The sequence below is a fragment of the Delphinus delphis genome, chromosome 21, assembly GCF_949987515.2.
Source record: "Delphinus delphis chromosome 21, mDelDel1.2, whole genome shotgun sequence".
In the NCBI taxonomy this organism is placed as follows: domain Eukaryota; kingdom Metazoa; phylum Chordata; class Mammalia; order Artiodactyla; family Delphinidae; genus Delphinus; species Delphinus delphis.
In genome coordinates this window covers 4,338,604-4,363,255 of record NC_082703.1, presented here as the reverse complement: position 1 = coordinate 4,363,255, position 24,652 = coordinate 4,338,604, and the positions used below count along the sequence as shown (strand labels likewise).

The window sequence follows — 24,652 nt, the reverse complement described above, 5'->3', positions numbered from 1 at the left end:
TGCTCAGGCAGATGGAAAACTGAAAGCGTTCAGGACGCATCCTGTACACAGTGGAGGGACCCTGGCCCCAGACTGCAGCAGCTTTGCTCACTCTCAACATCTAGGAAACAGTTCAGGGCCTGTTTACTGCTTGTTACTACTCAGCTATAGATGCCTTTCTGCTTACACACTGTCAAATGATAACATTCAGAATAAGCAGGGCTACATTCCAGAGCAAAAGAGCATCCACTTAGGTTGCCTTCAAAAGAAGCCGCCTTATGCTCTTACACGGGAGCCCAAGCCATTGTCTTTGGTTGGTTGACTGGTTTGGTTATGTTTGGACTTTGTATTGAAGTGTCTGGCGAACACGATTAAGCTTAACATGTCCAGTGACGACTCAGAGGAGAAGGTGTTGAAAACACCACTAAGAAGAGACATTTGGTTAGGAATGGGGAGAAAAGTAAAGATGATGCATGAATAAATTAAAAGTGGATTTTTTTTTAATGACAAATACTGCGTGTGCTTGTGCTTGTGGAAATGAGCCATTGGACAGTTACAAGGATTCTGAAAGAGCAAACTGTGTATCAGCGATAACCCAGAAATGCAGGGAAGAAGTGATTGACCAAAAGCAGCATTGGCCTCTGGGTGGTCGGCTCAGGGGAGGGGCAGGGTCACGGAGAAGCAGGGCAAATGTGGGAGGGGCCACAGAAACAAAACACATGTGGGAGCCCCGCCCTGGTAGCCCATTGGTTTAAGGCCAATGGAAACTGACTAGTTCTCCTGGGAACTTCATCAGGGAAGAAGTGTCTGTGTGTCCAGCTGTGAAGGGTGGTCTCCCCTTCCTGTTGGGAATATACCTGGAGCTGTAGGTTAAGTCCTCTCATTATCAGTTAGGGATCACAAATACTTTGGAGCCTCGTAGAGTCTGGGTTTCTCTCTGGGGCTCTTTTCCTGAGTTCTCAAACCTCAGGGGTGCATGAGACATTCTGTGGGCCTGATTTGGCAAAGAGACCAAGGCTGTTATCTGGGCAAGCCCCCACCCAGGCTCTGGTTCAGGAAACACCAAGTACCATAGTTTAGGGAATGATCACACCACGCGGGTTCTGGCGCCAATTCTGCCACTAGTCAACCGGGATTTTGGGTGAATCCTCTACGATTCTTTGCCTCATTTCACTCAGCTGGAGGTTGGTACACACTCCAAGAACTGTACAGCCATAAGGGAGTAGGGACGTCACAAGGACCTTGTCTTAGAAAAGGATGCTATAGGCCCTACGTGATGACATGTCTGTCAGCAAGCCTCGCCTTCCCTCTGATTCATTTTAAGAGACTCTGCCCAAGTCCAACAGGCACATGTTAGCTATGGTTTTGTCAATTACTTCTCACCATCTATCATCTGTTTCCACGTGTGATGGCCTTCACGTTTCCAAGACAACAATCGCTCCAACGGCACACGGATGGAAATAACCGGTTTTCTGCCTGCAGCCTCTCACAGAAGTCATTTTTGCTCACTTGTAGAGGAGGATTAAGGAGGTCTATCTAATCTTCTTTTGCCAAAGTTACGATATTTAACAGACTTTCCTCATTGAAAGAGCCCAAGTATGATATATAGCTTTCTGCAAATGTGTAAAGAACCAGCTTGTTGCCCCCCTGATAGAGTGATTTGACCTCATCTATTTCCCCAGATTTGGGGAGGGGGGAGATTTTCAGAAGGACAAAGCATAGATGTTCCCAGAACATAGTTAAAGCCATAAGACACTGACTCTATTGATGGCTTGAACTGGCCTGGAATACTTCACAAACTATCATAGGAAAATGACATGACAAGTTACTTTTTTGTGAATAGAGGAACACCTTGGTCTTTAATCAAATGGAAAGCATTCTGTTTATGTGTTTGAGAGCTTCACATTACTCTTACACAGTTCTGTTGGCCCCTCAGTACAATAAGCAGTTACATTTTTCTAGGTTTATCAATTTAAATACGAATTATGTAATCAGCAAATGCAGTTCTAATTAGAGCTTTAAGTTTGTGACAGTTAAACACAGCTTTCTCCTTAACCTGTGAGAATGTCTGTACTGTATTTTTAACATCTGAAATGCATTGAAATAAGACCTACAATAGCACAGAATGTCACGCACAAAATAGGTCTGTTTTTCAATGCTGATTTGAGAGTTGACAAAGGACCCTAAGTTACCACTTACAGGCAGACGTTAACCCATCTGCCCCTCTCGGCTGCCCTAATTCCCCAAGGTTGTCTCTTACTAGGGAGATGTTTACCAGCAGCCTGGTGCCCACTGAGGCAGACCCTGAAGGACCTACGTCATCCATGTATCTTGGCTTCTGAATATCTCAGCTAAGCTGACCACCTACCAGTAATGGGCTGGTGCAGAAATCTGCCATTTACTCAGTCCCAGCAGGTGGGGGCAGAGCCCCTCAACATCCCAGGGGCAGAACTGCTCAGGAACACGTAGAGAAACCTGAAGTAATGTTGGAGCAGCATCCAGTTATCTGGTAGAATTCTGTGGATGTCGGGGGAAGCTGGGTCCCCTCTGGGAAGCCCTGCCCTAGGGGTGGCAGGCTTGGTCTCAGGGGTGCTGCTTCCGGGAGCCTCCCATGAGGTTCTGCGCTCCATCCTCTGTTCTGCCTTTGACTTTGCATCGTCTTCAGTTCTGTGTCCTCTCTTGGCTCTCACCCCCTGCTTGGGGGCCCTGCCCAGTCTGGGGCTAGCAGGGTGTAGCCGCCTGCCCTGCCGGCTGAGGAGCCCCGGCCAACCACAGACAGCACACCAGTGTTACCCGGACCAGCTCTTGATGTGTTTTTCACCCGGATGGCTGGGACCCAGCCCCTCTCTTTCCAGTCTCTTCCCTGGCAACTTCTGACCTGCTGCTCAGTCTTTTCCACAAATCCGTGTTCAGACCATGTACTGTCGCTGGATAGGAACACTTTTCCAAATGACACCTGGCTTTGCAAGGTTGTCTGAAAATCGTGTAACGTCCATCTGAGCAGTTCTTTCCGTGCGAGCCCTGGCTGTCTGCTCAGTCCCCTGGGTCTCTGCCCAGACTCAGCTGCTTCCTTAGCCCTGCTGACACCGGATGCTGGGGTCCCCGGGTGCCTCACATGAGAGGGTACCTGAGATGTAACAAGGCAGGGATGCACTGCGGTACATTTCCACCACAGGCCAGCAATGACAGGCCGCCAGAAGGTTCCCTCCGCATCTCCTTCTCTAAAAGGGCTTGTGTCAAAAAATGTGCATACAAGCGACAGAAAGCCTCAAGCAGAGCGAGCTATCCCTCTCAGTTTGTTTTGCAGAAGGTGGAGGGGGGGCCTCCATTTGATTTTTTTTTTGGACGCAACCAGAGAACAGGATGCAGCGTGGGCTGGGGTGAACTTCTGGGTCCTCTCCTACACATTCTGCATTGGATGGGCAAGAACAGAGGAGGCCTTTCCCAGATTCTCAGAGGTGGTGACAGATCTGCAATTAGCACACTGACACTGGAGCCTTTTATAGACCTTGCAGTCGGGGTACCTCAGAGGATGGTCCACAGGCACCCTGCAAACCGTGCGCCTGTCCCAGTGTAGGTGATACAGAGAAAGTTCAGTTTCAACTTTTCCTCTTTAGCCTGCATCAAATGGCTAAAGAAACTTCTGAAAACTCATACTTTTCTCCTTTCCTTCTTAAGCCCTGACTTTGCCTGAATTCTACTTTCCCATCCCTCTGCTTTTCCTCCCCTGTCCAACAATCTAGAACCTTCGAGTAGCTACAGCCGTTTTGCAGAAGCCAGGCCTCCGCTTCCTCCCTCCCCGACCTGCTCCCTCTGCCCAGGAAGTGGAAACCAATATAGTGCTTTAATCTTCCTGGAGAACATCATTATCTTTTGATATGCCAATGTGCTAATGGGCAGTTTGCCAATCTTGCCATTTTAGAAGCAAACTGGCTTAAGTAATCACCTAAAACAGCCTCTTCCAAGGGACTTTTCCCCCCCCTACATAGGAGACAGCACTTGTCATTTCCAAGTGTGAGGGTCAGAGAAAATATTTCTCCCCCTAAATGATACAAGGGATTTGTTTGAAGCCTTTGCAGACCTTCCCTGTAAATAAAGCTTTTTTTTTGAGTAAAAATTCAATGCACGCTCAGAGGATTTCAGTGTTGCCAAATATTCAATTTAAACTCTCCCCGTTATTTGCATCCTCCATCCTAACAACCATGATTACCCCAGAAAGTTTTGTCCCTGCGGAGAGCATTCAGACCACGTGGGGCTGGTGTTATTACCTGAGCGATTCTTGTCTCCTGTAGGCTGTGTTCCAAAGCCTTATCTCTGTTGTTCCCTTTGTCCCATCCGGCGCCAAGTGGGCGTTCTCCACAGCAGCAGACAGTGATTTCCATCTCTCAATAATCAGCCTGATTCCAAGGGGATGGATTGGGGGAAGTCAGAGCCTGAAAGCTGCTGGGCATCGGGCTCCAGGGTGGGAAAGCTCGACTCCCCTGCCCTGCTCTCCCTGCTGCTTCTGATCTGAGGAATGAACACCCCGCCTCTTCTGTTCCTCATACAGTCGTTTCCTAACACGCCTAAAGCCAGGCTGGAGGATGCTGCCTCCTTGCTTCTCAAAGGGCTCTCTGGTGCGTGCTGTTTTCCTCTGACTCAAGCCTGGGAGCAGCAACAGGACGTGCGGCTTGGGCTGCGGCAGGTGGTCATGGGGTGACGCTTGAAAATGATTGATGGTGGCCACACATCTGAGTTTTTGATGACACCTAGGCTGCAGGACAGTCTACAGACTGTCACTGTGGCTGGGATGCCACTTTTCCTCCTGCTGCCCTTGAGCTCCACGTTGATTTGATCCTGGAGTCCATGCTCTTTCTTTAGTTATTGCTAAATTGTTTGACATACTTGATTATAAAATTAAAGTGCTTTCTCACTGTCAGTTGAGACCTGGGACGCACCGGACAATTGCGGGGCCACGAAAATGAAGAAGCCGTGAGTCGGAGCCTTGTCGTAGGAGAGGTGAATGGTGACAGCACCAAGGCATCCTCCTGTCACCGCCAAGTGCACAGAGTAAAATGCCAGAAACCCTCTGGACATCTTTGGGAGTTTTTGATAGTGTAATATTGTGGGCAAAGTAATTGCAACCTTCATCGAAGATGCAGGTGGCATCGGTTTTGCCCTCCTGTGATCTGGTTGTATTAATTTTTCTGAGTTGCTTTAATTCACATTCCTGAAAACTGAAGTAACCCTAACGGAGGAGGTATTACTTCAGCACACCGTACCACAGTAAAAGGCATTATCACTTTCTTTACTATTCCATCGACTTCCTATTTTACACGGAAATGGAGACCATCCTGTCCATAACTCCCCTACTGTTTTACCCAAGAAATCTGGGCTTAGAGAGAGCAAAGGGGCTTGCTTTATAAAAGCCCCAATTTCCCTCCTGGCAGAGCCTGGCTAAAACTCCTAAATTTCCTACATTTCAACTCCCTTCTTGCACCTTAATGCCGCCTAATTCATAGAGTTTCAAATTAAATTCACGATCATTTCTGTTAAGTATTTAACGTCACATCATTGAAGCAGTGAAGATGTATCTGTATTTAAAATGTGTGTGGATCTTATAAAGGCATGGCTGTTTTTCCCCCCACTTGTCAGGACCATCGAGGCCCCATCCACTGATGATGAGAAGAATATCAGGAAAAGGGTTGTAGGCTAAGGATGGCTGGTGCAGAGAACCAACAGGAGTGCAGGACCCCTGTCTTCAAGGAAGGAATCAGTAGGACACGTCATCAAGATCGAGGGAGCTGGTGAAATGAACACACCTTCTTTGTTGCGATCCGGCTCCAGGAATGGGGACCAAGGAGCCGGGTTCTGCGCAGAGCAGTCAGCAGCTAGACACAAATCGAGGGCTGTCCAGAGACACTGCAGCCTGATATGGTTGGAATATTTCGTCTGAAAAGTTCAAGTCCAGCAGGCTCCAGGCAGAAGGCTATATAGTACACGTCCAAACCGCACTGACTGCCGGGTAGGGCTCTCATTGGCTTGGGGACTGGGGCGGGTGGGACTCCTAAACGCACTGTGTCCCTAACGGGACTGGGCAGAACTAAGCCAGCTCCAACCCCGCAAGAAAGCACTCATCCACCCACAGTGATGGGGATTCTGGCCATGCTTCTCTAGCATCTGTGCTGTGAACTTGAACCAGAGGGCAGATTTCTGAGCAAACACATAAGGAATTCTAGTCAGCTAACAATTAAAAATGTAGGGTGCCAAGGGGCAGACATATTTACAGAGCTGGGTCCTTTGGTCTTATGTCCACGAGTAGTCCGCTGACTTTCCGGAGTTGCGGCCTCATGTGTAATGAGCTGATTGATGCAGTGGGTTGGGCTCAAGCTCACAAAGTTTAGGACTCAGCAATGTCTGCCTGACATTTATTACCACTCAGACTGGCAGTCATAAATCCAGCTTCATTTTTCCAGTTAAATGGCTCCTCTCATGAGACAAAGGAACAAAGGGGAATAATCCACAGCTGTGCAATTCATCCTGCATCTTATCAAAAATAGAACCAAGTATAGAAATGAATAGGTCATGTTGTAACAGATTCATATTTATGTACATACACGCATGTACACTATATTACAAATACTGTATGAAAACATACGCTAACCTCTGCTCCGCCTGTGGAAATATGTTGAGGAGATGCGTGTCTTCTCTCTCTGTGTTTAGAGCCAAACTGATCACGAGCAGTCCTTGGTAGCTGCAAGTGTGGGTCCTGGTTCAAGGTAAAAGCCCAGCAGGCAGACGGAGCTACTGGAAGAGATGCTTGGGGGGAGGGGTGGCCGGCAGAGATGCTTGAACCTGGGGATGGGGGCGGGGTGCAGCGGGAGTGAGACAGATGAAGGTGCCTCTGGGGAATTCACTTTTACAGTTTCTGGAAAGCTTTGGGCTCTGCTCTTCTGGGAAGCTCTTTCCTACTGGAGTTATACTAGCTGCAACCTTCTTCTATACAAGGTTCTAGCTCATCATGTGTTTTTAAAAACAAGAATGGTCAAAATGAGAGAGGTGGGCAAGATAGTCTTAAAGGCCTTTTCCAAGTCACACTGAATGGCTCTGTTTTACATTAAACAATTATTAGCTAGTTGGATGGTAGAAGGAGGGGAGAAGAAGAAATGCATATAGTTAATTTGCTCAGTTTTTACAACCCTATAATAAAAGGATCATTAGCTCCACCTTAAACATTGAGAAACTGAAGCTCAGAAAACTTACATAACTTGCCCAAGGTCATAGAGCAAATAAATGGCAGAACTGATTCTAAATTCAAGTTATTTTTAACTCCTGTATCATTTCTTTTATAGTGTCCCCTTTGTCTGGAATTTTTTATTCAATAACTAATTACTAAATCAATATATGCACATATGATAAACATACCCATACAACGCCTTTAGTCCTTGTTATAAACCGAATTACTAGAGTTTGCAAAAAAGATAAATAGATTTTGGTTTTGCATTTTCCCTCCTCGGGTACCCACCTCTATTCTCAAAAAATAGAGCTTTGGCTAAAGAAGAATGATTGCAAAGGAAAACTGGTTTGTTCTCTTCAAATCCCATCAATGTCAGATAATATCAGATATTTCCTAAAAGTAGGAACGGTACTCTGTCTTGCATTCAACATCTCCAGAGATGAGGCCCTATAGTAACCAAGACATGTGTTACTGTACAAAAATGGATAAGGATTGAGTCCAAATCCACCCAGAGAGAGCTCACCATTCATCTGGGAAGACAGGCAATTTCTGAACCAGGGGGTCACTGGAAAATAACTCAAGTATTTAGTTCATTTGCATCTCGGTTCCATCAAAGAAGTAAATGGCTGATGGAATCCCTGGGTGGAACACTCAGTTTATTATAAAGCGCCATGGGTGGCTTGCAAAGGGTACCTGGTTAGCTTTCATCACAATTAAACTCTCTATACCTAAAGGACACTGAGAGCTGGTAGCTTATATAAAGAGGTAGGAGATGAGCTTGTAACCGGCCTTAAATTAAGTGGTAAAGAACAAGATAACGAAGACAGAGGCTTTAAAAAAGATGCCTAGTCCAAAGTAGAAACTTGTTGGCTTTTAAAACCTATGTCTCCAAAATGCCAAGTATTCTCCATATACTGGCTGTATTTCCTTTTACTAATCACTTTTTTTAACAGCAACATGATCTACTTAAGCAAGAGGGGTGGAGAAAAGTACACACCACTGAGGAGTCCTGAAGGTGTGGTCCTTGTTGCCAATCAACATGAAAGACAAAAGAAGAATGAATGTGGAAGAAAAAAGGAAGGAAAACTCAAACCATTCATTAATGCTCCTCCAGCTGACTGTGGACCCCTGGAGGCCAGAGGATGTCTTTTCTCTACTGGGTGTGATCTTTCTTATGCTTTGACAGTTCTCAGAGTTTCTGCAGGTAGGCTTCCTTGCAAGATGACTGCCCTTCTTTCCATTATTCTCAAGCGCCACCAAAGAGACGACCTTTTTGAGAAAAGAAAAAAACATCCCTACTACATTGCTTGTACCTATGCAGCATTCATAATTTTCTTGGAACTAATATTAGGGAGGCCAATCACATCCTTCCATTCTGAGCTTCTTCGGACCATTTACGGCCAGAGTAGTAAACTGATGGGACATGGGGTAGGCCCAGCATGGCAACTCTTTGAGTCTGAGTGATAAAAGCATTAGTACGGATGCTGTTATGAATACTGATTAACACTCCATCCAGCTATGAAGCCAATATCAAGAAATATGAGAATATACAATAAGAAACTAATTTTAAAGTAGGACATTTGGTCACTGAGTTGGCCGCCACAGGGAAACCTTATCTTCCCCATCACTGGTGGTCTTACAGTCAGACTTTTAATCATTTCAAGTAGAAAATGCACTGAGAGTTCTCAAAATAGCAAGGATGCAAGAGAGGGGTCCATGATTGTGTATAGCAATTTCACTTTTTTCCCTTTAATTAAGACATGAATAAATTTAGCGGCCAAATGCACTACATTGTACATTACTTCAGCTTTCTGAAGTTGAATCAGCCCTCGCTGGTCCTCGTGGCCACCTGTGGGAACTTGAGCTTGGACTACAAAGAACCACCGTTGATGTGACAGTTTAGCACACGACAAACAGTTCGACTGTTCTTCACAGTTGTAGCCTGTGCATGATAGCTGGAGGTGGGGGGACAGGGAAAATTAGGTTTTTTTTTTCCTTCACTCATATAAATTGAAGATTATAGAATGTGGTTTTTAAAGGTCAGAATGAATTGCTAATGAAGTTGAGACATTTAAAATTAGCAAAAAAAACTGCTCCTCAGAACGGTGACTAAGGAGTAATTAATCATACAGGGGAAAATGGTAACCAAGTAGAGCCGGCAGGAAAATTTCTTATTAACTCATTGCCATTGAGCCTTCAAATGACATTACGAAGAAGCTGTCAGATTTTAATTCCTTTCCTTTCTCTTAGGCTATATCCTTTTTTTAAAAAAAACAACCAGTGTTCACCATTTTTCTAGGAAGAAACAAACCAAGGTAGACATTCTTCTGTCCAGTCTCTCTTGCAGGGAGGTGTTCCAAAATATATGGACTAATCATGACTCCTCCCTCTTTAACTCAACATGTGAAGGAATTAAGGGTTACATTATATAGGCATGACCTTCACCCCATTCTAATTAATTTTTAAACATAAATCACTGACCATTTTTTGGCATTTAAACTATTATAGTGCAAATGACTTAATACACTCTTTAAACTAAGTGTTGATCTCCTCTCCACCCCACCTTGGAGAACACCTGCTTAAGAATCTGCTTAAGAAAACACTTTGGTTTTGCTTCTAGGTACTTTTTGTTTCCTTGGGGGCTGCGTTTGGCAGACTTGAGTCAGATGCCTCAGTCCATGCTGGGACGCTCAAAATTTCATTTCACATCAAAATATTTGGATATGAAATTTCAAGTCAAATTTATCAACATGAAGATAACAATGATACCCAGATAGTTCATCTGACGTGCATATCTTAAACTAGAGAACTAAGGCAGCATTTATCCAGGGATTTATATTTTTAAGCACTTGACATGTAGTAATTAGCTAATCCACACCACAAACCTATGAGGTAGTTTAGCATGACTTTAGGATGAATAAACTAGGTAAGAAACAGGAAAAGAAAAAAATCCATTCCCACAATGGTATGTTGATCAGACCATTCTCATTCTGGTGACAAAAAAACAACCATCAATTCTTTGTACGATCTGGTCAAATGAACGATGAATATTTAGCTTGGATGGAACATAGAAAGGGTAGTTATTTGATTACCTGACAGTTAAGAAAGGTTAATTTCTTACTGGAGTTCCAACATGCTGTGCTCATGTGACCTGTCAGAAACTCCTCCCTCAAAGATCAGCTTCAGAAGAGGTGTGAGACCTGCCCACCCCAATGACCCCAGGGCTCAAATTTCCCGCTGGGAGTATTAGCATTTTTTCATCTATCTCATGTTTTCCTTCTCTTGGTCTGACTGGTCTAATAAACTCAGGTCAATGGAAAGGTATAAAGACTCCTGCAGTTCCCATGTATGTTTATATGTCATCTAAAAGGTAAAGGAAAAAAAAATTCTATTGGTCTTTGTAGTCAAGCAACCGCTGAGGAGTTTCGTTACTACTTTTATCAGCCAAAGGGATCACGGGAGTCCTCTCTACTGAGCAGATTGCTTTATGATCGTATTTATGAGTGTGTTGGGCTGCGGAGACTACGTGCAAAGGAAGCTCATTAGCTTGGGTCTCATTCCTGTGGCATTTGTGGCCAACGGCCCAGGAGCCAGCCTGAAGCTTTCCTCCGCAGTTAAAGAAGAAGAACTCTGCAAAGCAAGTGCACTACATGCCCAGCACTGTGGGAGATTCTGTCTCTGCGAGAAAACATACACTATTGCAACCACTTAGCAAGGATCCTTTTAAATACAAACATTTCACATTAAGGTAAGAACACCATTAGGCTTGTGTGTTAACTCCGAACCATTTTTCTCTCGTGGGAGTCAAACTTCAAATGGGCATTCGTTGGTTAGTCTAGTTGACATGGCTACAAATACTCTGGAACAGTGCAAATACTTTAAATATTGGTAATTTGGACATCCTCACTCTTTCAAATAGATAGCGTTCTCCCCCAGTTCCCTTGAATTGAGATGTTACAGGAACTCCTGGACTCTTCTCTTTCCCCGAATCTCTGCTGTAATAGGTCCTTCCAGAGCAGCAGGTCTGCAGGGGGCTCTTCCTCTCCACCAGAATTAATTTGGCTATTTGAAAATAGTTCCCTTACATCTCAGTCCCGTTGTTCCTAATGACATTGGAAGGTAAGACACAACCTAATTAAGCAAATATAACCATACCCCCCAAAAAAGGAACAGAAACAACAAGTAGCTAGCTTCCCCAGCAGAGATGCTTCCATTCAAGACTTCCCCAAATATAAATAACATTCATCATCACCTCCATGGTACACTGGAATGACAATTCCCTTTATCTGCAGGGGCAGAAAAAAAAGAAATTTGAAAACAAACCACACACCTCTGGCAGGGTATTCACTTGCACGGGACAGGTTGCCAAAGAGCAATGGTATTTAGATGAGGAATTCTGAAATAATCTGATTATTATATCTGGGAGCTTATCTATAAAGGGTGTGGCACAGCCTTTCTGAAAAGCAAAAGAGATCTACGTTCATAGGCGTGTCTATATTGTTATTAACAACAATAACAACAAAAAACACTGAAGGACATGAGCTCACCCACAAACAGAAACAGACTTTTTCTTTCTTTTTTTTTTTTTTACTTGGACAATGCTTATTTTACAGCAGAATTGACAAAGAAAGCCTTATTTTACACACTTGAAGAAAAGTCATCATTGGAGGTTTGTACCTCTTTTGTGTGCTTTCCAAAACAGAAAAATAGACTGCTTCCTTTCAAAGCCTCCTTCCTTCCCAAGGGATGGCCCATGACGGCGTGGCCGGCGTGGCCTCTTCTCTCTGCAGACACGGAGACTGACAAGCCTGGTCTCTCCCGAGTGGACCCTTCTCAAGAGAACGGTGCCAAATTGCAAACACCTCCGTGACAACACTGTGATGCCTAAGTCGTTTCATTCGTTGCTCACTGAGTTTTAACCACCTCAGCTCTCTGTGGAAAAATCACAGACATACAGAAAATCCTGACACCAGGAGATCAGTCACAATGCACAAAGGGCAACCTCAGCCAGGCCCTAAGAAGCATTTAAACGCCCAGCTCTGCAGCCAGCCTGTAGGACTCCAAATCCACTCGCCATGGAGAAGATTTCAACCTAGAAATGTAAACCTCCGAGATAGTCCCCATCAGAGAGTAATGGTTTTCCAGTCCGCCAGTGGCGTTCTCTCTAAAGAAGTGGTTGAATCTCAGTTCAGCAAAAGGACTTCAGTGAGAAACAGAGGAATAGGTGACCTCAATACCCAAGGCGGTCCTTTGTTCAGAATTCACTCACTTCTTTCCAAATCATCAGTGCCCTACACGAAAGCCCACAATTCAGGCCAACTTCATAAGAAGCCCTCATTTATTTCCCTCTCATATGGGGTTGATCATTCTTCTTTCGAATGCCTTTGGGAAAACGTTTCATCAAGGTCAACTGCTATTAAGACATTTTTGCCTAAGAGGATCATCATGCAGGAAAACGAATTCTTTTCCTAAGTTATTATTTTGGCAGCTTGCAAAAGAGGACTTGACTTAACCTCGAGAAACTGTTGTTTGAATGATCAGAAAAAAAAGACGAGGATTCCTCCTTGATTACCCTCTTCATTCTGGTTCAGATGGCAAAGATGGCTCACATTTTGGAAGGTGAAATGGGAATTTGTGTCCGTTATATATTTTCTACTAATAGTGATTTGTCTGGTTCTGTGCACGTTGCCACCAATCACGTCAACAAGATGAAAAAATAAAGTTTATTTCATGATTGAAGTGGTTTACATCTCGATCAGCAAGGATTTAACAGAATAATTATATGTTGAAGAAATCTGAGAATAAATTGGAAATTGAGATTTTCCACTGCTTTCAAGCTTGAACGATGCTCCCGCTGTTTGCTACAGGATTATAATTGAGAACGTGTGCTAAATATATTATCAGGAAAGAGTTTTTAAAAACCATCCAAATATCATAACTTACCACAAAATTAAAAAAAAAAGAAAGAAAGAAAGCTCATTCACTCTCCAAAACTGAAATTAGTCATATGTTAATCTGTGAATCCTCATAAGAAATGTTCATTGTTCCAGAAAGAATCTTCTTCTGGTGGTTGGTAAGCGATTCTCCACGGCACAGAAATCCTAACTTATTTTTTCTCATCTCTTGATTGATGTTTTCACTACTTATTCTTCAGGCTATAAAACAGAAGGAAATACAGTCTTACCTTCTTTCATAATTACATAGTCCCATCTATCCCCCCACCCCCCTTTCTCTCTCTCTCTCTTAAGCTCTTCCCATCCCCCATACCACTTTAGCCATCAAATTAAAATAAAGCTGAATTGATAACGATGAACCTTTTAAGTTCTAAATAACATGTATATATAATAATTCAATTACCAATGCACTTCAGTGTATGTAGAAGAAAACAGATATCTCTATACTGGCAATCCAGACACTAAATTCACTCTGAAAGTTCTTTAAAATTAAAATAATAAATTGAATTTTTTATATGGCATATTGTAAACACCCATCTTTAAGTTTCAGGTATCACTCTTTGCCAAACCCTCTTTTGGGGAGGGAAGGACAACATTATAGCATTTAGACTTCAAAGAAGTATAAGCCCTCTTCAATTCATTCAAATTTTCAGTTGGATAAATAGGAAGAAATTGTTTCTGGTTTTACTCTCAAAAGTATAGATTTAAATCAAATAGATAACTAATTTTTAATGGGTTTTTATAGTTGTGTTTTCCTTTATGGTAAGAAGATAACTCCATGTATTACATGCCTACCATGTGTCAAAACTTTCACATTTATTTTACATGATAATTTGATCCCCTCATCCACCTTTAATATGTATGTCATTTCTCCCCATTTTAAAGGTGAGAGCACTGAGGCCGAAATCGGCTAAGTTAAAGGCACAAGGTCATCAGCTGTCAAGGGTGGGAGCTGAACCCTGGGAAAGATCAGAATCAAAGGCAAAAGAGCTTGTTGACATGATGTGAAGGGCATTTTTCTCACAGTACTGAAGGTATCCTCTGGCTGCAACCAGGCTGCCAAACGAGTATCTTCTAACGATTGCCATTGACCCTAAAGCTATATTTTAGTGGGGAGGGCGGCAAAGTGCTGGAGCATGTCAAAATCCTTGCTTAGATTTCCCTATCCCTCAACACTAAGATCTAAATATCTTAGTGGAAATCTGGTAAATGAAAATTCACATGCCACAAAGGAATACTCTATCACTCACCTAGAAGCACACAGCATATCATGACATTTTATTTTCCAAAAAACAGTGCTGTCATAAAATATTCTTAGGACCTGAGTAAGAACTGAATGCTGTTGGGATAATGCAGACCAAAAGCAAATGGAGACTACCTGCATTTTGGGGATAAAAATAGCTTTGAAATTTTACCTTGGAATGACACTGGTAAACACTGATGCTTTTTAATAGTTGTTATAAAAAGAAAAAACCTGTTTAAGAATCTCATATTCAGTTCCTGCTACCATCCGGTCATGACCTAAGGAAATTCTATAGTCCCTGTCATCTTCATGAATTAATGTGACATAAAGGTTGGAAGTTCTCACTAAGCAAACAAGCGTAATCTCATTTTTAAAATCTGCAAAGATGAACACTTTTCAAATGAAAATGAGTTTGAAGTGCAGTATCTCTACATAATAGTAAGAAAGCCAAATATATTCCCAGCTGAGCAGACTTCAATCATGATTACATTGTTAGAAGAAACCACAAGAGAGGTTTTTTTTTTAACTTATAGTAAAAGTGGTACATTAAGAACATAATCCCATAATGAGGAAAAATAGTACACTCTTCTTTTTTATGGTCAGAATAACTATTCAGATCCTTCCTAAACACATAGAAGTAATGACAAATTAAAATGTCTTTCAGTTCCATACAGCTTTTATAATTATTCAGCCATTACTGGTTACTGTTATTATTGCTGGAAAGGCTCTTTCATATTTTCGTCAGCATCCCATTTGATACAAAAGAACATGGAAATTTTTACTGCTATTAATAAATATGCAGTCATCCAATCCAAGGAGAAAATTCTTTTCCATCCGAGAGATAAGCTGCATAATTCATGTATTTTCAGAAATTTCTTTAAATAGAAAATTGAAGAAAGGCATAGGGAAAAAAGAATTCATTACATAGCTCCCATTTGTGGCGAGGGACAGTCTTTGTTTTCTGAGTCTTCAGTGTGATTCGATTTGAAGAGACAGTTTCCATTGCATGGTATTCATACCAATCATACTCACAGAGCTCACTTTAGTTTCAACTTGTATTATGGTAAAAATGATGACAATGTGGGCTTTGTGTCATTATCTAAAAACAAAACCCAAAACCCTGTAACTAAAGATTACTGGGACTTATCTCAGGGTCTTAGAATGCAGTGAGAAAAGCTTAGAACAATTCCGGATGGATATCTCTGATCTTCAGGAAGAGAAGTTTCCAGGTCAGGGGGTTTGGGGTTGCATCTACATTCTTCCCTGTTGGAGTTCCTGCCTTAGGAGGGATGTGATGACCTTGCAGGCAGGTCTTGGATTCCAGGGTCCCAACCAGATGAAAATCCCATGTGCAGGACCAGTTATTGAAAAATGCTTTTCTTTCCACTAATCACGCCTTTCACAGATCTGACCAGGAAGGTCCAGAGAGCAAGGATGCTGGAATGGGCTGCGAGATAGAAGTCTTACGTCATCTGATAAGGACTTAATACCTGAAAAGGAGTCTTAAATACTGAAATTAAACTGTTCTCACCTTTGAAAATGACCAGAAATGTACACAGTCTTTTTAGATATTATCAAGGAGAGAGATAGGAGGAAAGAAAGGGCTCAGACCAAGCGTGTTTAAAGCGGTGACTAGAGAAAAATGTAACGAATCATTAATCCCAGGCTGGGTTTACGCTGTTTGATAAACCAATTAAAAAGCAAAGTGGACATCCTCAGCCCTGTCAAGCCCAGTTTCTGACAGCCAGACAGCAAGTTTACAGTGACATGAACCACGAAGTCGTGAGCCATGGCTTATATGAAATGATATGGCCAGGATTCATCAGATAGGAGTTATGTTCCAGAGTCTTCCGCAAACATGTTGCTGGACAGTTGTGACTTTGAACTTATTCAGCCTGCTGTCTGTGTCTTGAAGGACGTCCAAGGGCTTGTCATCTTTGCCCAATTTATTAAGATAGTTACAATGTTATTAAAATTATATTTCCAGATGAAATTATGTTTCTATAATTGAACATCTCCCAATCTCTATTCTTTCTTTTCCTGCATTCCCTAACTTGGCAAATAAGAATCAAGGGCAGAAATTCGGGGTTTTCCCTGACTGGTTTCTTTCTCTCCCTCACCCCATAACCAATCAACCACAAATCTCATTGGCTTCCTGATTCGCTCATGAACATGTATTTCCTCGGCATCCCCTACCCGCCCATGCCCTATTCCAGGACTTTGACATTGCACGGTCTTCTATCTGGCAGCTTTGCAACCAGCTGTGCTGCTTCCTCGCGCTGGGGTACTGACTCACTAAGTTTCCATCACCCGCTGGAGAAAAATACAGTCACAAGGCTGCTCTGCGATGTGACCGCTGCCTGCTTCTCCAGCTCCATCTTTTTGTCGATCACCTTCATAATCACCCTAAACTCTGATCACAGAGAACTACTCGAGGTTCCTGAACCGGCCAGACCCCCACGTGCTTCTACAGTCTGCACAGGCTCTTCTTCTTGCCCAGGAACTCATCCCCGGCAGCTGCTCTCATCCCACTTAGTGGAAGCATATTTCCTCAAGATACCCTTTCACGAAATAACCCTGGCAAGATGTAACACAATAAGAAATGTATCTGGAAACTTTTGAGCAACCACTTAGGAGGAGAGAACAAAACCCCAAGCAAATGCCCACGCGACAGGAAGTGACTGGTAAACTGCTACGCTTAAGACAAGGGGTGCAGTGTGTTTCGCTTCTGAGAGGGGTGAATGGCAGGGAATGAGTGGGGTGGGGAGAAAAGGGGAGAAGAGAAAGAGAATGAGGGGCAAGAGGGAAGGGGATGAAGCACAGAGAGAGCAGAACCAAGAAGACAGCTGTGTTCTGTGCACGGCACTAACTCCATGATGCCCAAATCTTCAAGAGCTGTCTAAACAAATAAAATACTTGCAAAGTGTTAATTATTAGTGGAAGTCTATGTAGTCTGATTGATATGGGGGGCACTCCATAGTTATAGGGGGAGAAAGATGCAGAAAGACCACAAGACATTGGAAGTTAAAAGTACAGATAGGGCTTTGCATCCTAACAGATTGTATGAACTTTGTTGGGTGGTCGTGAGCCAACCCCAGATAACTAAAAGTGGATGGGGTTCAGCTGGGCTACACAAGATGGACTTCTCCAAACCCTCTTGGAAATGCAAATCCAGTGTATGTATAATCCATTAAATACAGAAATAATTTAGGAAAATTCAGGCTAGATCAGAGAAAACTCAAATATTCTGAACATTCAAGGAATTGCAAATATTCAGAAGTATACAAGATTTAAAATGGATGCAGCTCTACCACTGCCTAATATACCTAGTGCAGCTCAATTGACAAGAACGATCTGCAGTTAACTTACCAAAACACCTAAGAAAACAAGCCTCCGCTCCTATAGAATTTGCATTGTTTCTATGCAAATGAATGTTCCTGAGGTGTTTGAGAACAATTTATTCCCTTAAGAAGGCAAATATTCTCTTTATAATCCTGTTTACTCTATTCCTTTGCTTTGCAAAACATTTTTCATAAAATTACAAAATGATGAAATGTTAGAGGCATCTAACATTTCTTAGGAAACACGTCCGAAGGTCCAAAGTCCTTGTTGTACAGAAGAGAAACTCCATGGAGCCCCGGGCACACCCATATACCCTCAGCATTCCCGAGGTCTGCACCCCGCACCCCACACCCCGAGCCCCCATTTCCCCAATGCTGGGGCTCTAGCCACAGCTGAGGCAGATGCAAACAGAGCAAGAAACCCGCAAAGCACTAGCTTTGGGGGCATCACCAGGACCCATCAGCCTCCTAGACTGAGGCAAGAGATTCCAGTACCATTTCCTTACAGAACTCTAGGCCTTGTTAATCCCTGTTTGCTTCTAAGCCCCAGCTCCTACTTTATCTCCCGCAGGAAATCTTTCCTGACTCTCTCTTCCCCCCACCCCATCCTGATTAGGTGCCCACCCTAAGTGCTTCCCTCTGTTGTTTTTCTCACTACATCCTATGCCATCTCGCATTTACTTTCTGACTCCCTGCAAAGAAGCCTGGGACTCTGTCCATTTCTGTATTTTGAATGCTTGGGATAAGGCCTGACATAGGACTTATTGATGCATGAGCTTCTCCAAATAAACCCATGAAGAAAAACCAGAGAGGGAATCATCATCTCCTTGGGAAGGAACCTAACTCAGATTCACACAGTCCTCATTTCCTGTCCTATCCTGGCCAAGTCCACTTCCATCCTGCATTTTCAGACAAGAAACACAATTAAGAACTCAAAGCCGGGTTTCCCTGGTGGCGCAGTGGTTGAGAGTCCGCCTGCCGATGCAGGGGACGCGGGTTCGTGCCCCGGTCGGGGAGGATCCCACGTGCCGCGCAGCGGCTGGGCCCGTGAGCCATGGCCGCTGAGCCTGCGCGTCCAGACCCTGTGCTCCGCAACGGGAGAGGCCACAACAGTGAGAGGCCCGCGTACCGCAAAAAAAAAAAAAAGAATTCAAAGCATCTCTATCTCTATTCTTATCTTCTTCTACCCCTCTTCTTATAGGTTCAAGGGACTTCTGATCTAAAGTTAGGAAACTTGGTTTTAAATTCCAACACCAATTTCTACTACCTGGATATTCGTGTACCGCATTTTCAACTTTATTTAGTCTCAGTTTATCCATCTGTAATACAAAGACACCAAGAATATCTTCCACGTGGGGGTTTCAGGAGGATTAAACGAGATAACATGTATGAATATGTCTAGTAACCACCAAAATTTAGAAATTCGAAGGTCCTTATCCTTGATCTTAGCCACTTGAAAGAAACATTTCTGATGCAGGTGCTATATAATAAGGAATTTAGCTGGGTTTCATCCCAGGTTTTGGGTGGAGGTCCTAAACGCTTAGAATTCCCTAAGTGATATGAGTGTCTTTGGTGTTCACGGTGGGCCCTGATAGTTTATCCTAATAAGGTGACTCGTGGTGAGTCCCGGGATAATTTCAGGATGGGTGCTGGTCATGCCAGAAAGACCAGCCATGTGATTAGAGGGTTGAGGCTCTCAGGCAAATGATGCTACACCGACCGCAGGGGAGGGGAGGGAGGCTGGAGACAGAGGTCAGTCATTGGCCAGTGATTCAATCCAACATCCTGAAAAACACAAAACCCCAAGAGGTCAGTCATGCGGCCAATGATTCAATCCATCACCCTGAAAGAAACAAAACCCCAATAACAACTCTGGACACTGAAGCTCAGTTAAGCTTCCTTGTTGGTGAGCACATCAATGTGCCGGGAGCGTGGGGGGTGCCCCCAGTTCCACAAGGAGAGGGCATAGGAGCTCTGCATTTGGGACCCTCCCAGAACTCACTCTGTGCATCTTGTCTGCTCCTGATTTCTATCCTTTATAATAAAACTGTAATCATAAGTCTAGCGCTGTCCTGAGTTCTGCAGCTCCTTCTAGTGAACTGTCGAACCTGAGGCAGGGGAGGGACCCTGGAATCTGTAAGCCCTTGGTCAGAAGCACAGATAGTCTGGGGATCCCCCGCACTTGCGGCTGGTGCCGGAAGTGAAGGTGGCCCGTTGGAGGATTATGCCCTCGCCTCGCGAAGGCCTTGCTGGCCCTAGGTAACTCGTGCCGCAGCTGCACTGCGGTACCGCGGTAGCAGACCGCTCTGGCTCTGCTTCTGGTTTAGCAGACCCCACCCAAGCCCACCTCCGTGTGGGACAGGCACCAAGCAGGTGCAGGGGCAGGCCGGGAGCTTCTCTGCAGTGGGGCATAAGGCAGAGGCAGCTCTGCAGTTGTCAGAGAGTGAGCTCCACCATCGAACGCTGGACTTCACATCCCAGAGCAGGCACTCATGGGCTCTGTGGCCTTTACCTCTGTTTCCTGATCCATAAGACGGGGATGATATAATAATAGCATAAAAGCTCACAGGGCTGTTTCCAGATTAAATGAGTTGGGCTTCCCTGGTGGTGCAGTGGTTAAGTATCCGCCCGCAATGCAGGGGACACAGGTTCGATCTCTGGTCCGGGAAGATCCCACATGCCGCAGAGTGACTAAGCCCACGCACTACAACTACTGAGCCTGAGCTCTAGAACCCACGAGCCACAACTACTGAGCCCACGAGCCACAACTACTGAAGCCTGCACGCCTAGAGCCCGTGCTCCACAACGAGGGAAACCACCGCAATATGAAGCCCGCACACCGCAATGAAGAGTAGCCACTGCTCGCCACAACTAGAGGAAGCCCGTGCACAGTATGAAGACCCAACACAGCCAAAAATAAATTAATTAATTAAAAGATTAAATGAGTTAACACCTGTAAGTATTATGTATCTTGTGCACGTGGAACAAGGAATACATGTGGTCTCTCATTATCGTTATTAGTACTGGTATTATTTACTCTGCTGTATGGGCCCTTGCTTTAGGCGAAGTCGATTACTGTGGCTGATGTAACTGGCAGGAACAGAGGCAGGGTGTGGAAGAGAGACATGCCTTCTAGAACCCAAGGGCATCTCTGCTTCTATGTGTTTCCAGAGTCGCGAAAGGTCATGGGAAACCACAGAGTATAACGTAAAGATACTGGGGGTAGGAGGAATGCTAATATTTGATGGGTTTACAACGTCCACTCCGGCAGGAAAAGAAAAAAAAAAAGGTCTAAAGTGGTCTAGACTACACTGTGGTACCCAGTATCTATATGTGGTATTTAAATGTAAAATAATTAAAATTAAATAAAATTAAAAATTTATTTCCTCAGTCACACGGACCACATTTCAAGCTCTCCGAAGCCACTGTACCTGGTGGCTACTGCATTGTGTAGAGCAGATACAGAACATTTCTATCACCACAGGATCTTCTATTGGACAGTGATGGTCTAGAACCATCAAAGTGTCTGCAATCAGAGATGTTTTGAAACATAAGTCAGAGTTCTTTTTTAAAAAGTTCTGTAACCATTTAAAATCCATCAATTTCCCCTGAAATGTAAAAAAAAAGGAAGAAAAACAATGGATGCATTTCACGGACAGACTGACCATCACTATGTTCAAATAATCTGTGCTCTTCTCTCAAACACTTCAGTGGCTCTAAGTTTGGGATCAGGAAAGGGGAAATGTCCGAACTCCTGATCTACTGTCTTCCTCTCCTTCAGCTCTCATGCAAACATCCTGGGGCACCTGTCTTTTGGCAACCTGGAGGCTAGCAATTCCCGCTAATTCCTGGCATGCTCAGGTCAGCAATTTTAGAAGGGGAAAACCACTCTCCAAAGCTGGCCCTTGGGCAGAGACGGGTCGAAGGCCGATGAAATGGAGTAGTGGAAGCAAAGGAACACATTGGCAGAAGCATGTGTTGATGGGGTTCGTGGTGAGGTCAGAGGGAAGGGAAGGACCGGCAACAGAAGTGATAAAAGCTGTAAAGCAACACTGATTGCTACGATGGCAACTGGGAACTCTGGTGGGATGGGATAGAGCCAGTTTGCAAGGGGGAAGATGCCAAGATAGAGAGTAAGACGGCAGGAAGCTGCTGGAGGCAACACGGGGCTCTGTACCAACACATGGGCCACGGAGGGGTCACGGAGGACCCTGGTACCCTGAGCCAGCCTGCTGGACGAACATAACAATGCAATTTTTATAACAAGTTATTTGACAATTCTTACATTCTTATCAAAACACCAAAACATCGTGTGACGGAACAAGTGACCTCAGAAAGAGCATTAAATTAAGATCGAGGCCTGGATTTACCACTTAATGGCTACACTGCAAGTATAGCTTCATCTCCCCAAGCCTCAATTTTCTCAACTATTCAATCAAGAGATGGACAGATATATTCTCTAGGTGCTTTAACCTACATCATGCTGGAACCCTGTGGCCCGGCCAAGGTCACTGTACTGCAGACGGACTCCACCCTTTAAGTCATCCAGCTCCAAGTTCAGCCCCATCTGAATGATCACAAACTCCAAAATGACAAATCCACAGATAGAGAAGATTCTATACCAACTTTTTCCTTTCCTTTTTAATTTATTTTCCCTTCAGACTCAGTCTATTTGCTAATCAGCACTAGCTATAAACACAGCCAAACCTTTCAGCAGATGTCCAAATTCACTACGGAAAGATGTCAGGACATTTTGCCAATAGAGCCAAACTCTATCTTATAAATTTGCCAGAAGGCCGAGGAATAGGACCAAGAAGGCCAGCATGTGCTCACAGAGCGCCTCTGGAGGACCGTGGTCTGGTACAGCATCCTCCAGGGCACCCAGGTCTGGACCAAAACAAAACAAAACACACACTACAAAGAGAGGGCAGTGGCGTCTGCAGTGTCTGTGGTAGGGAAACTCAAAGATGCGGAGACAATTCAGCCACATCTAGAAATCATCCTAATAAAAATATCCACCCTGATCCCCGACTCCAAACGACTCTACCCTCCGTATTGTCCCCACAGGACATCTACGATGCAGAGTAGGGCGCGCAGGTGTGGAGTCTGAAATTCCAATGTCACGGGACATCCTCTAAATCATGTAACTGATAGAAAATGACTTGACCTTTCTGAGCCCCAGTTCCCAAAGCTCGAAACTGGGGAATAGATATCTTCTGCAAAGGATGTTTGTGAGGAATAAGTAGGTTAATGAAAACCTTTTGTAAATGGTAAAATGGGTGGGAAAAGCTATTCAAATGTAAATCATTAGAATTATAACTTTATGCAATGATGTGTTTCTACTGCTCCTTAAAAACTATTTTATACATTTTAATTGAGATAGTGTTGTGGGAGTAACATATTAGCCAACTACAGCATCATCAGTGTTTTGCTTACATGATGAATCTCTATCACTTTGGACTTCTGGGTGTCTAACAGACTTGAGCTATTGGAAACAAGATGTTTGTCAGCCTGGGAATCCTGAAAACCTTGGCCTAAGTGGTCAGGGACTGCAAAGGGCAATGAAGCCAATGGTGGAGTAAGAATGGAAGAGCAGGGAGTTGGCATGGGGGGGTGGGTTGCAATTATGCATGGGAGGGGCTGTTAAAATATAGTTTCCCCCTCACAAAGCAGTCTTGACCAGCACTAATGAACTTGGTGATCCAGCAGAGGAGATTTTTAAGCTGGGTTGAAGGTGACATCTGGCCTCATCTTGCTGCTTATAGTAAACTGCAAGAGTAAGAAACTGAAGGAAGAACTGTTAAAAGGAAAGGAAGAAAGACTTGATGATTTTGAAAATTCTCAGCCTCTCCGGACAGAAAAAGATGCTAAAATTAAGAAATGGCTTCCAAGCACTGTCAGAAAAATGTGGTCTAGAGACAGAGCTGAGTGAGACTGCAGAACCCTGGGTTAAGACTCTAAAAAGATCAAAGCATGGGCTGTTACTGGGTCCTGCACAGCAGCCTGTAAAGAGACTGAAGGTGTGCCTTACGGGTTGTCTCAATGGGACAATTGGGCATTGACTCTTAGTCTTCTCAACAGGACCCAAAGCTAGAGGAAGGCTTTTCCCAAAGAGATTTGTGGATGTGACCTTGTTCTAGTCCAGTGAACCCCTACTGGAGTCACAGAAATCCCACAGAGTTTTTGAGAAAATGATATCAGCAGAAACACTGTCATTTTGGACTAAAAGGAGTAGACACAGTACAAAGTGAAAAGAGGCCAGTAGACCCCAGACTTTCTACTGGCAAGCAGCAGGCCAAGCAAACTACTTGGGAGCAAGCATGTATTAGCGTTCATGAAAAAGGAGGATGACTCAGAGGACAGACCGTGGTAAGTGGCTTCGAATAGAGCTTCCAACGGTCCCTGGATTCCGGTACCAATGTCCTGGTGTGACGCCCTCGCCTCGAGTGTGGGCTGGATCTCACGACTTGTTTCTAGCGAATAGGATATGGACAGTATTATTGCAAGATTAGGTTATAAATGACCGTGATTTCCATCTCATCTCACACTCTCTCTTGCCCTCCCGCTTTCCTGTTCAGATGGTTGTGAGCTGCCCATGCCCAGAAATGCCTCTGGTCAGTATTTAGTGAGGAATAGAGACCCTCATCTCAACAATTCACAAGCAATTAGATCCTGCCCACGACCACTTGAGGGAGATTAGAAGTAGATGCACCCCTAGTGCAGCCTTGATGGAAGCCTTAGGAGAAACCCAGAGCCAGAGAACCCAGGTAAGTCAGGCCTGGATTCTTATAAGGCCCCAAGTTTAGGGGTAATTTGTTAGGCAACAACATATAACTAATGACCAGTGTTATGAACTGAATTCTGTCCCCCACCCTCTCCCCTCACAATTCATATGCTGAGGTTCTAACCTCCAACACCT

General features: G+C 44.0%; 1 protein-coding gene across 1 annotated transcript in view; it reads right to left on the bottom strand.

The window, feature by feature from the left end:
* Positions 1 to 11,787: 11,787 nt before the first annotated feature.
* Positions 11,788 to 24,652, bottom strand: part of ZMAT4 (zinc finger matrin-type 4) — a 342,313-nt gene continuing 329,448 nt past the window's right edge. The window contains exon 7 of the mRNA XM_060001109.1: positions 11,788 to 13,350. Coding sequence (XP_059857092.1) covers positions 13,335 to 13,350 — 16 coding nt within the window. The 3' untranslated portion in view covers positions 11,788 to 13,334. The remainder of the gene's footprint in view (positions 13,351 to 24,652) is intronic.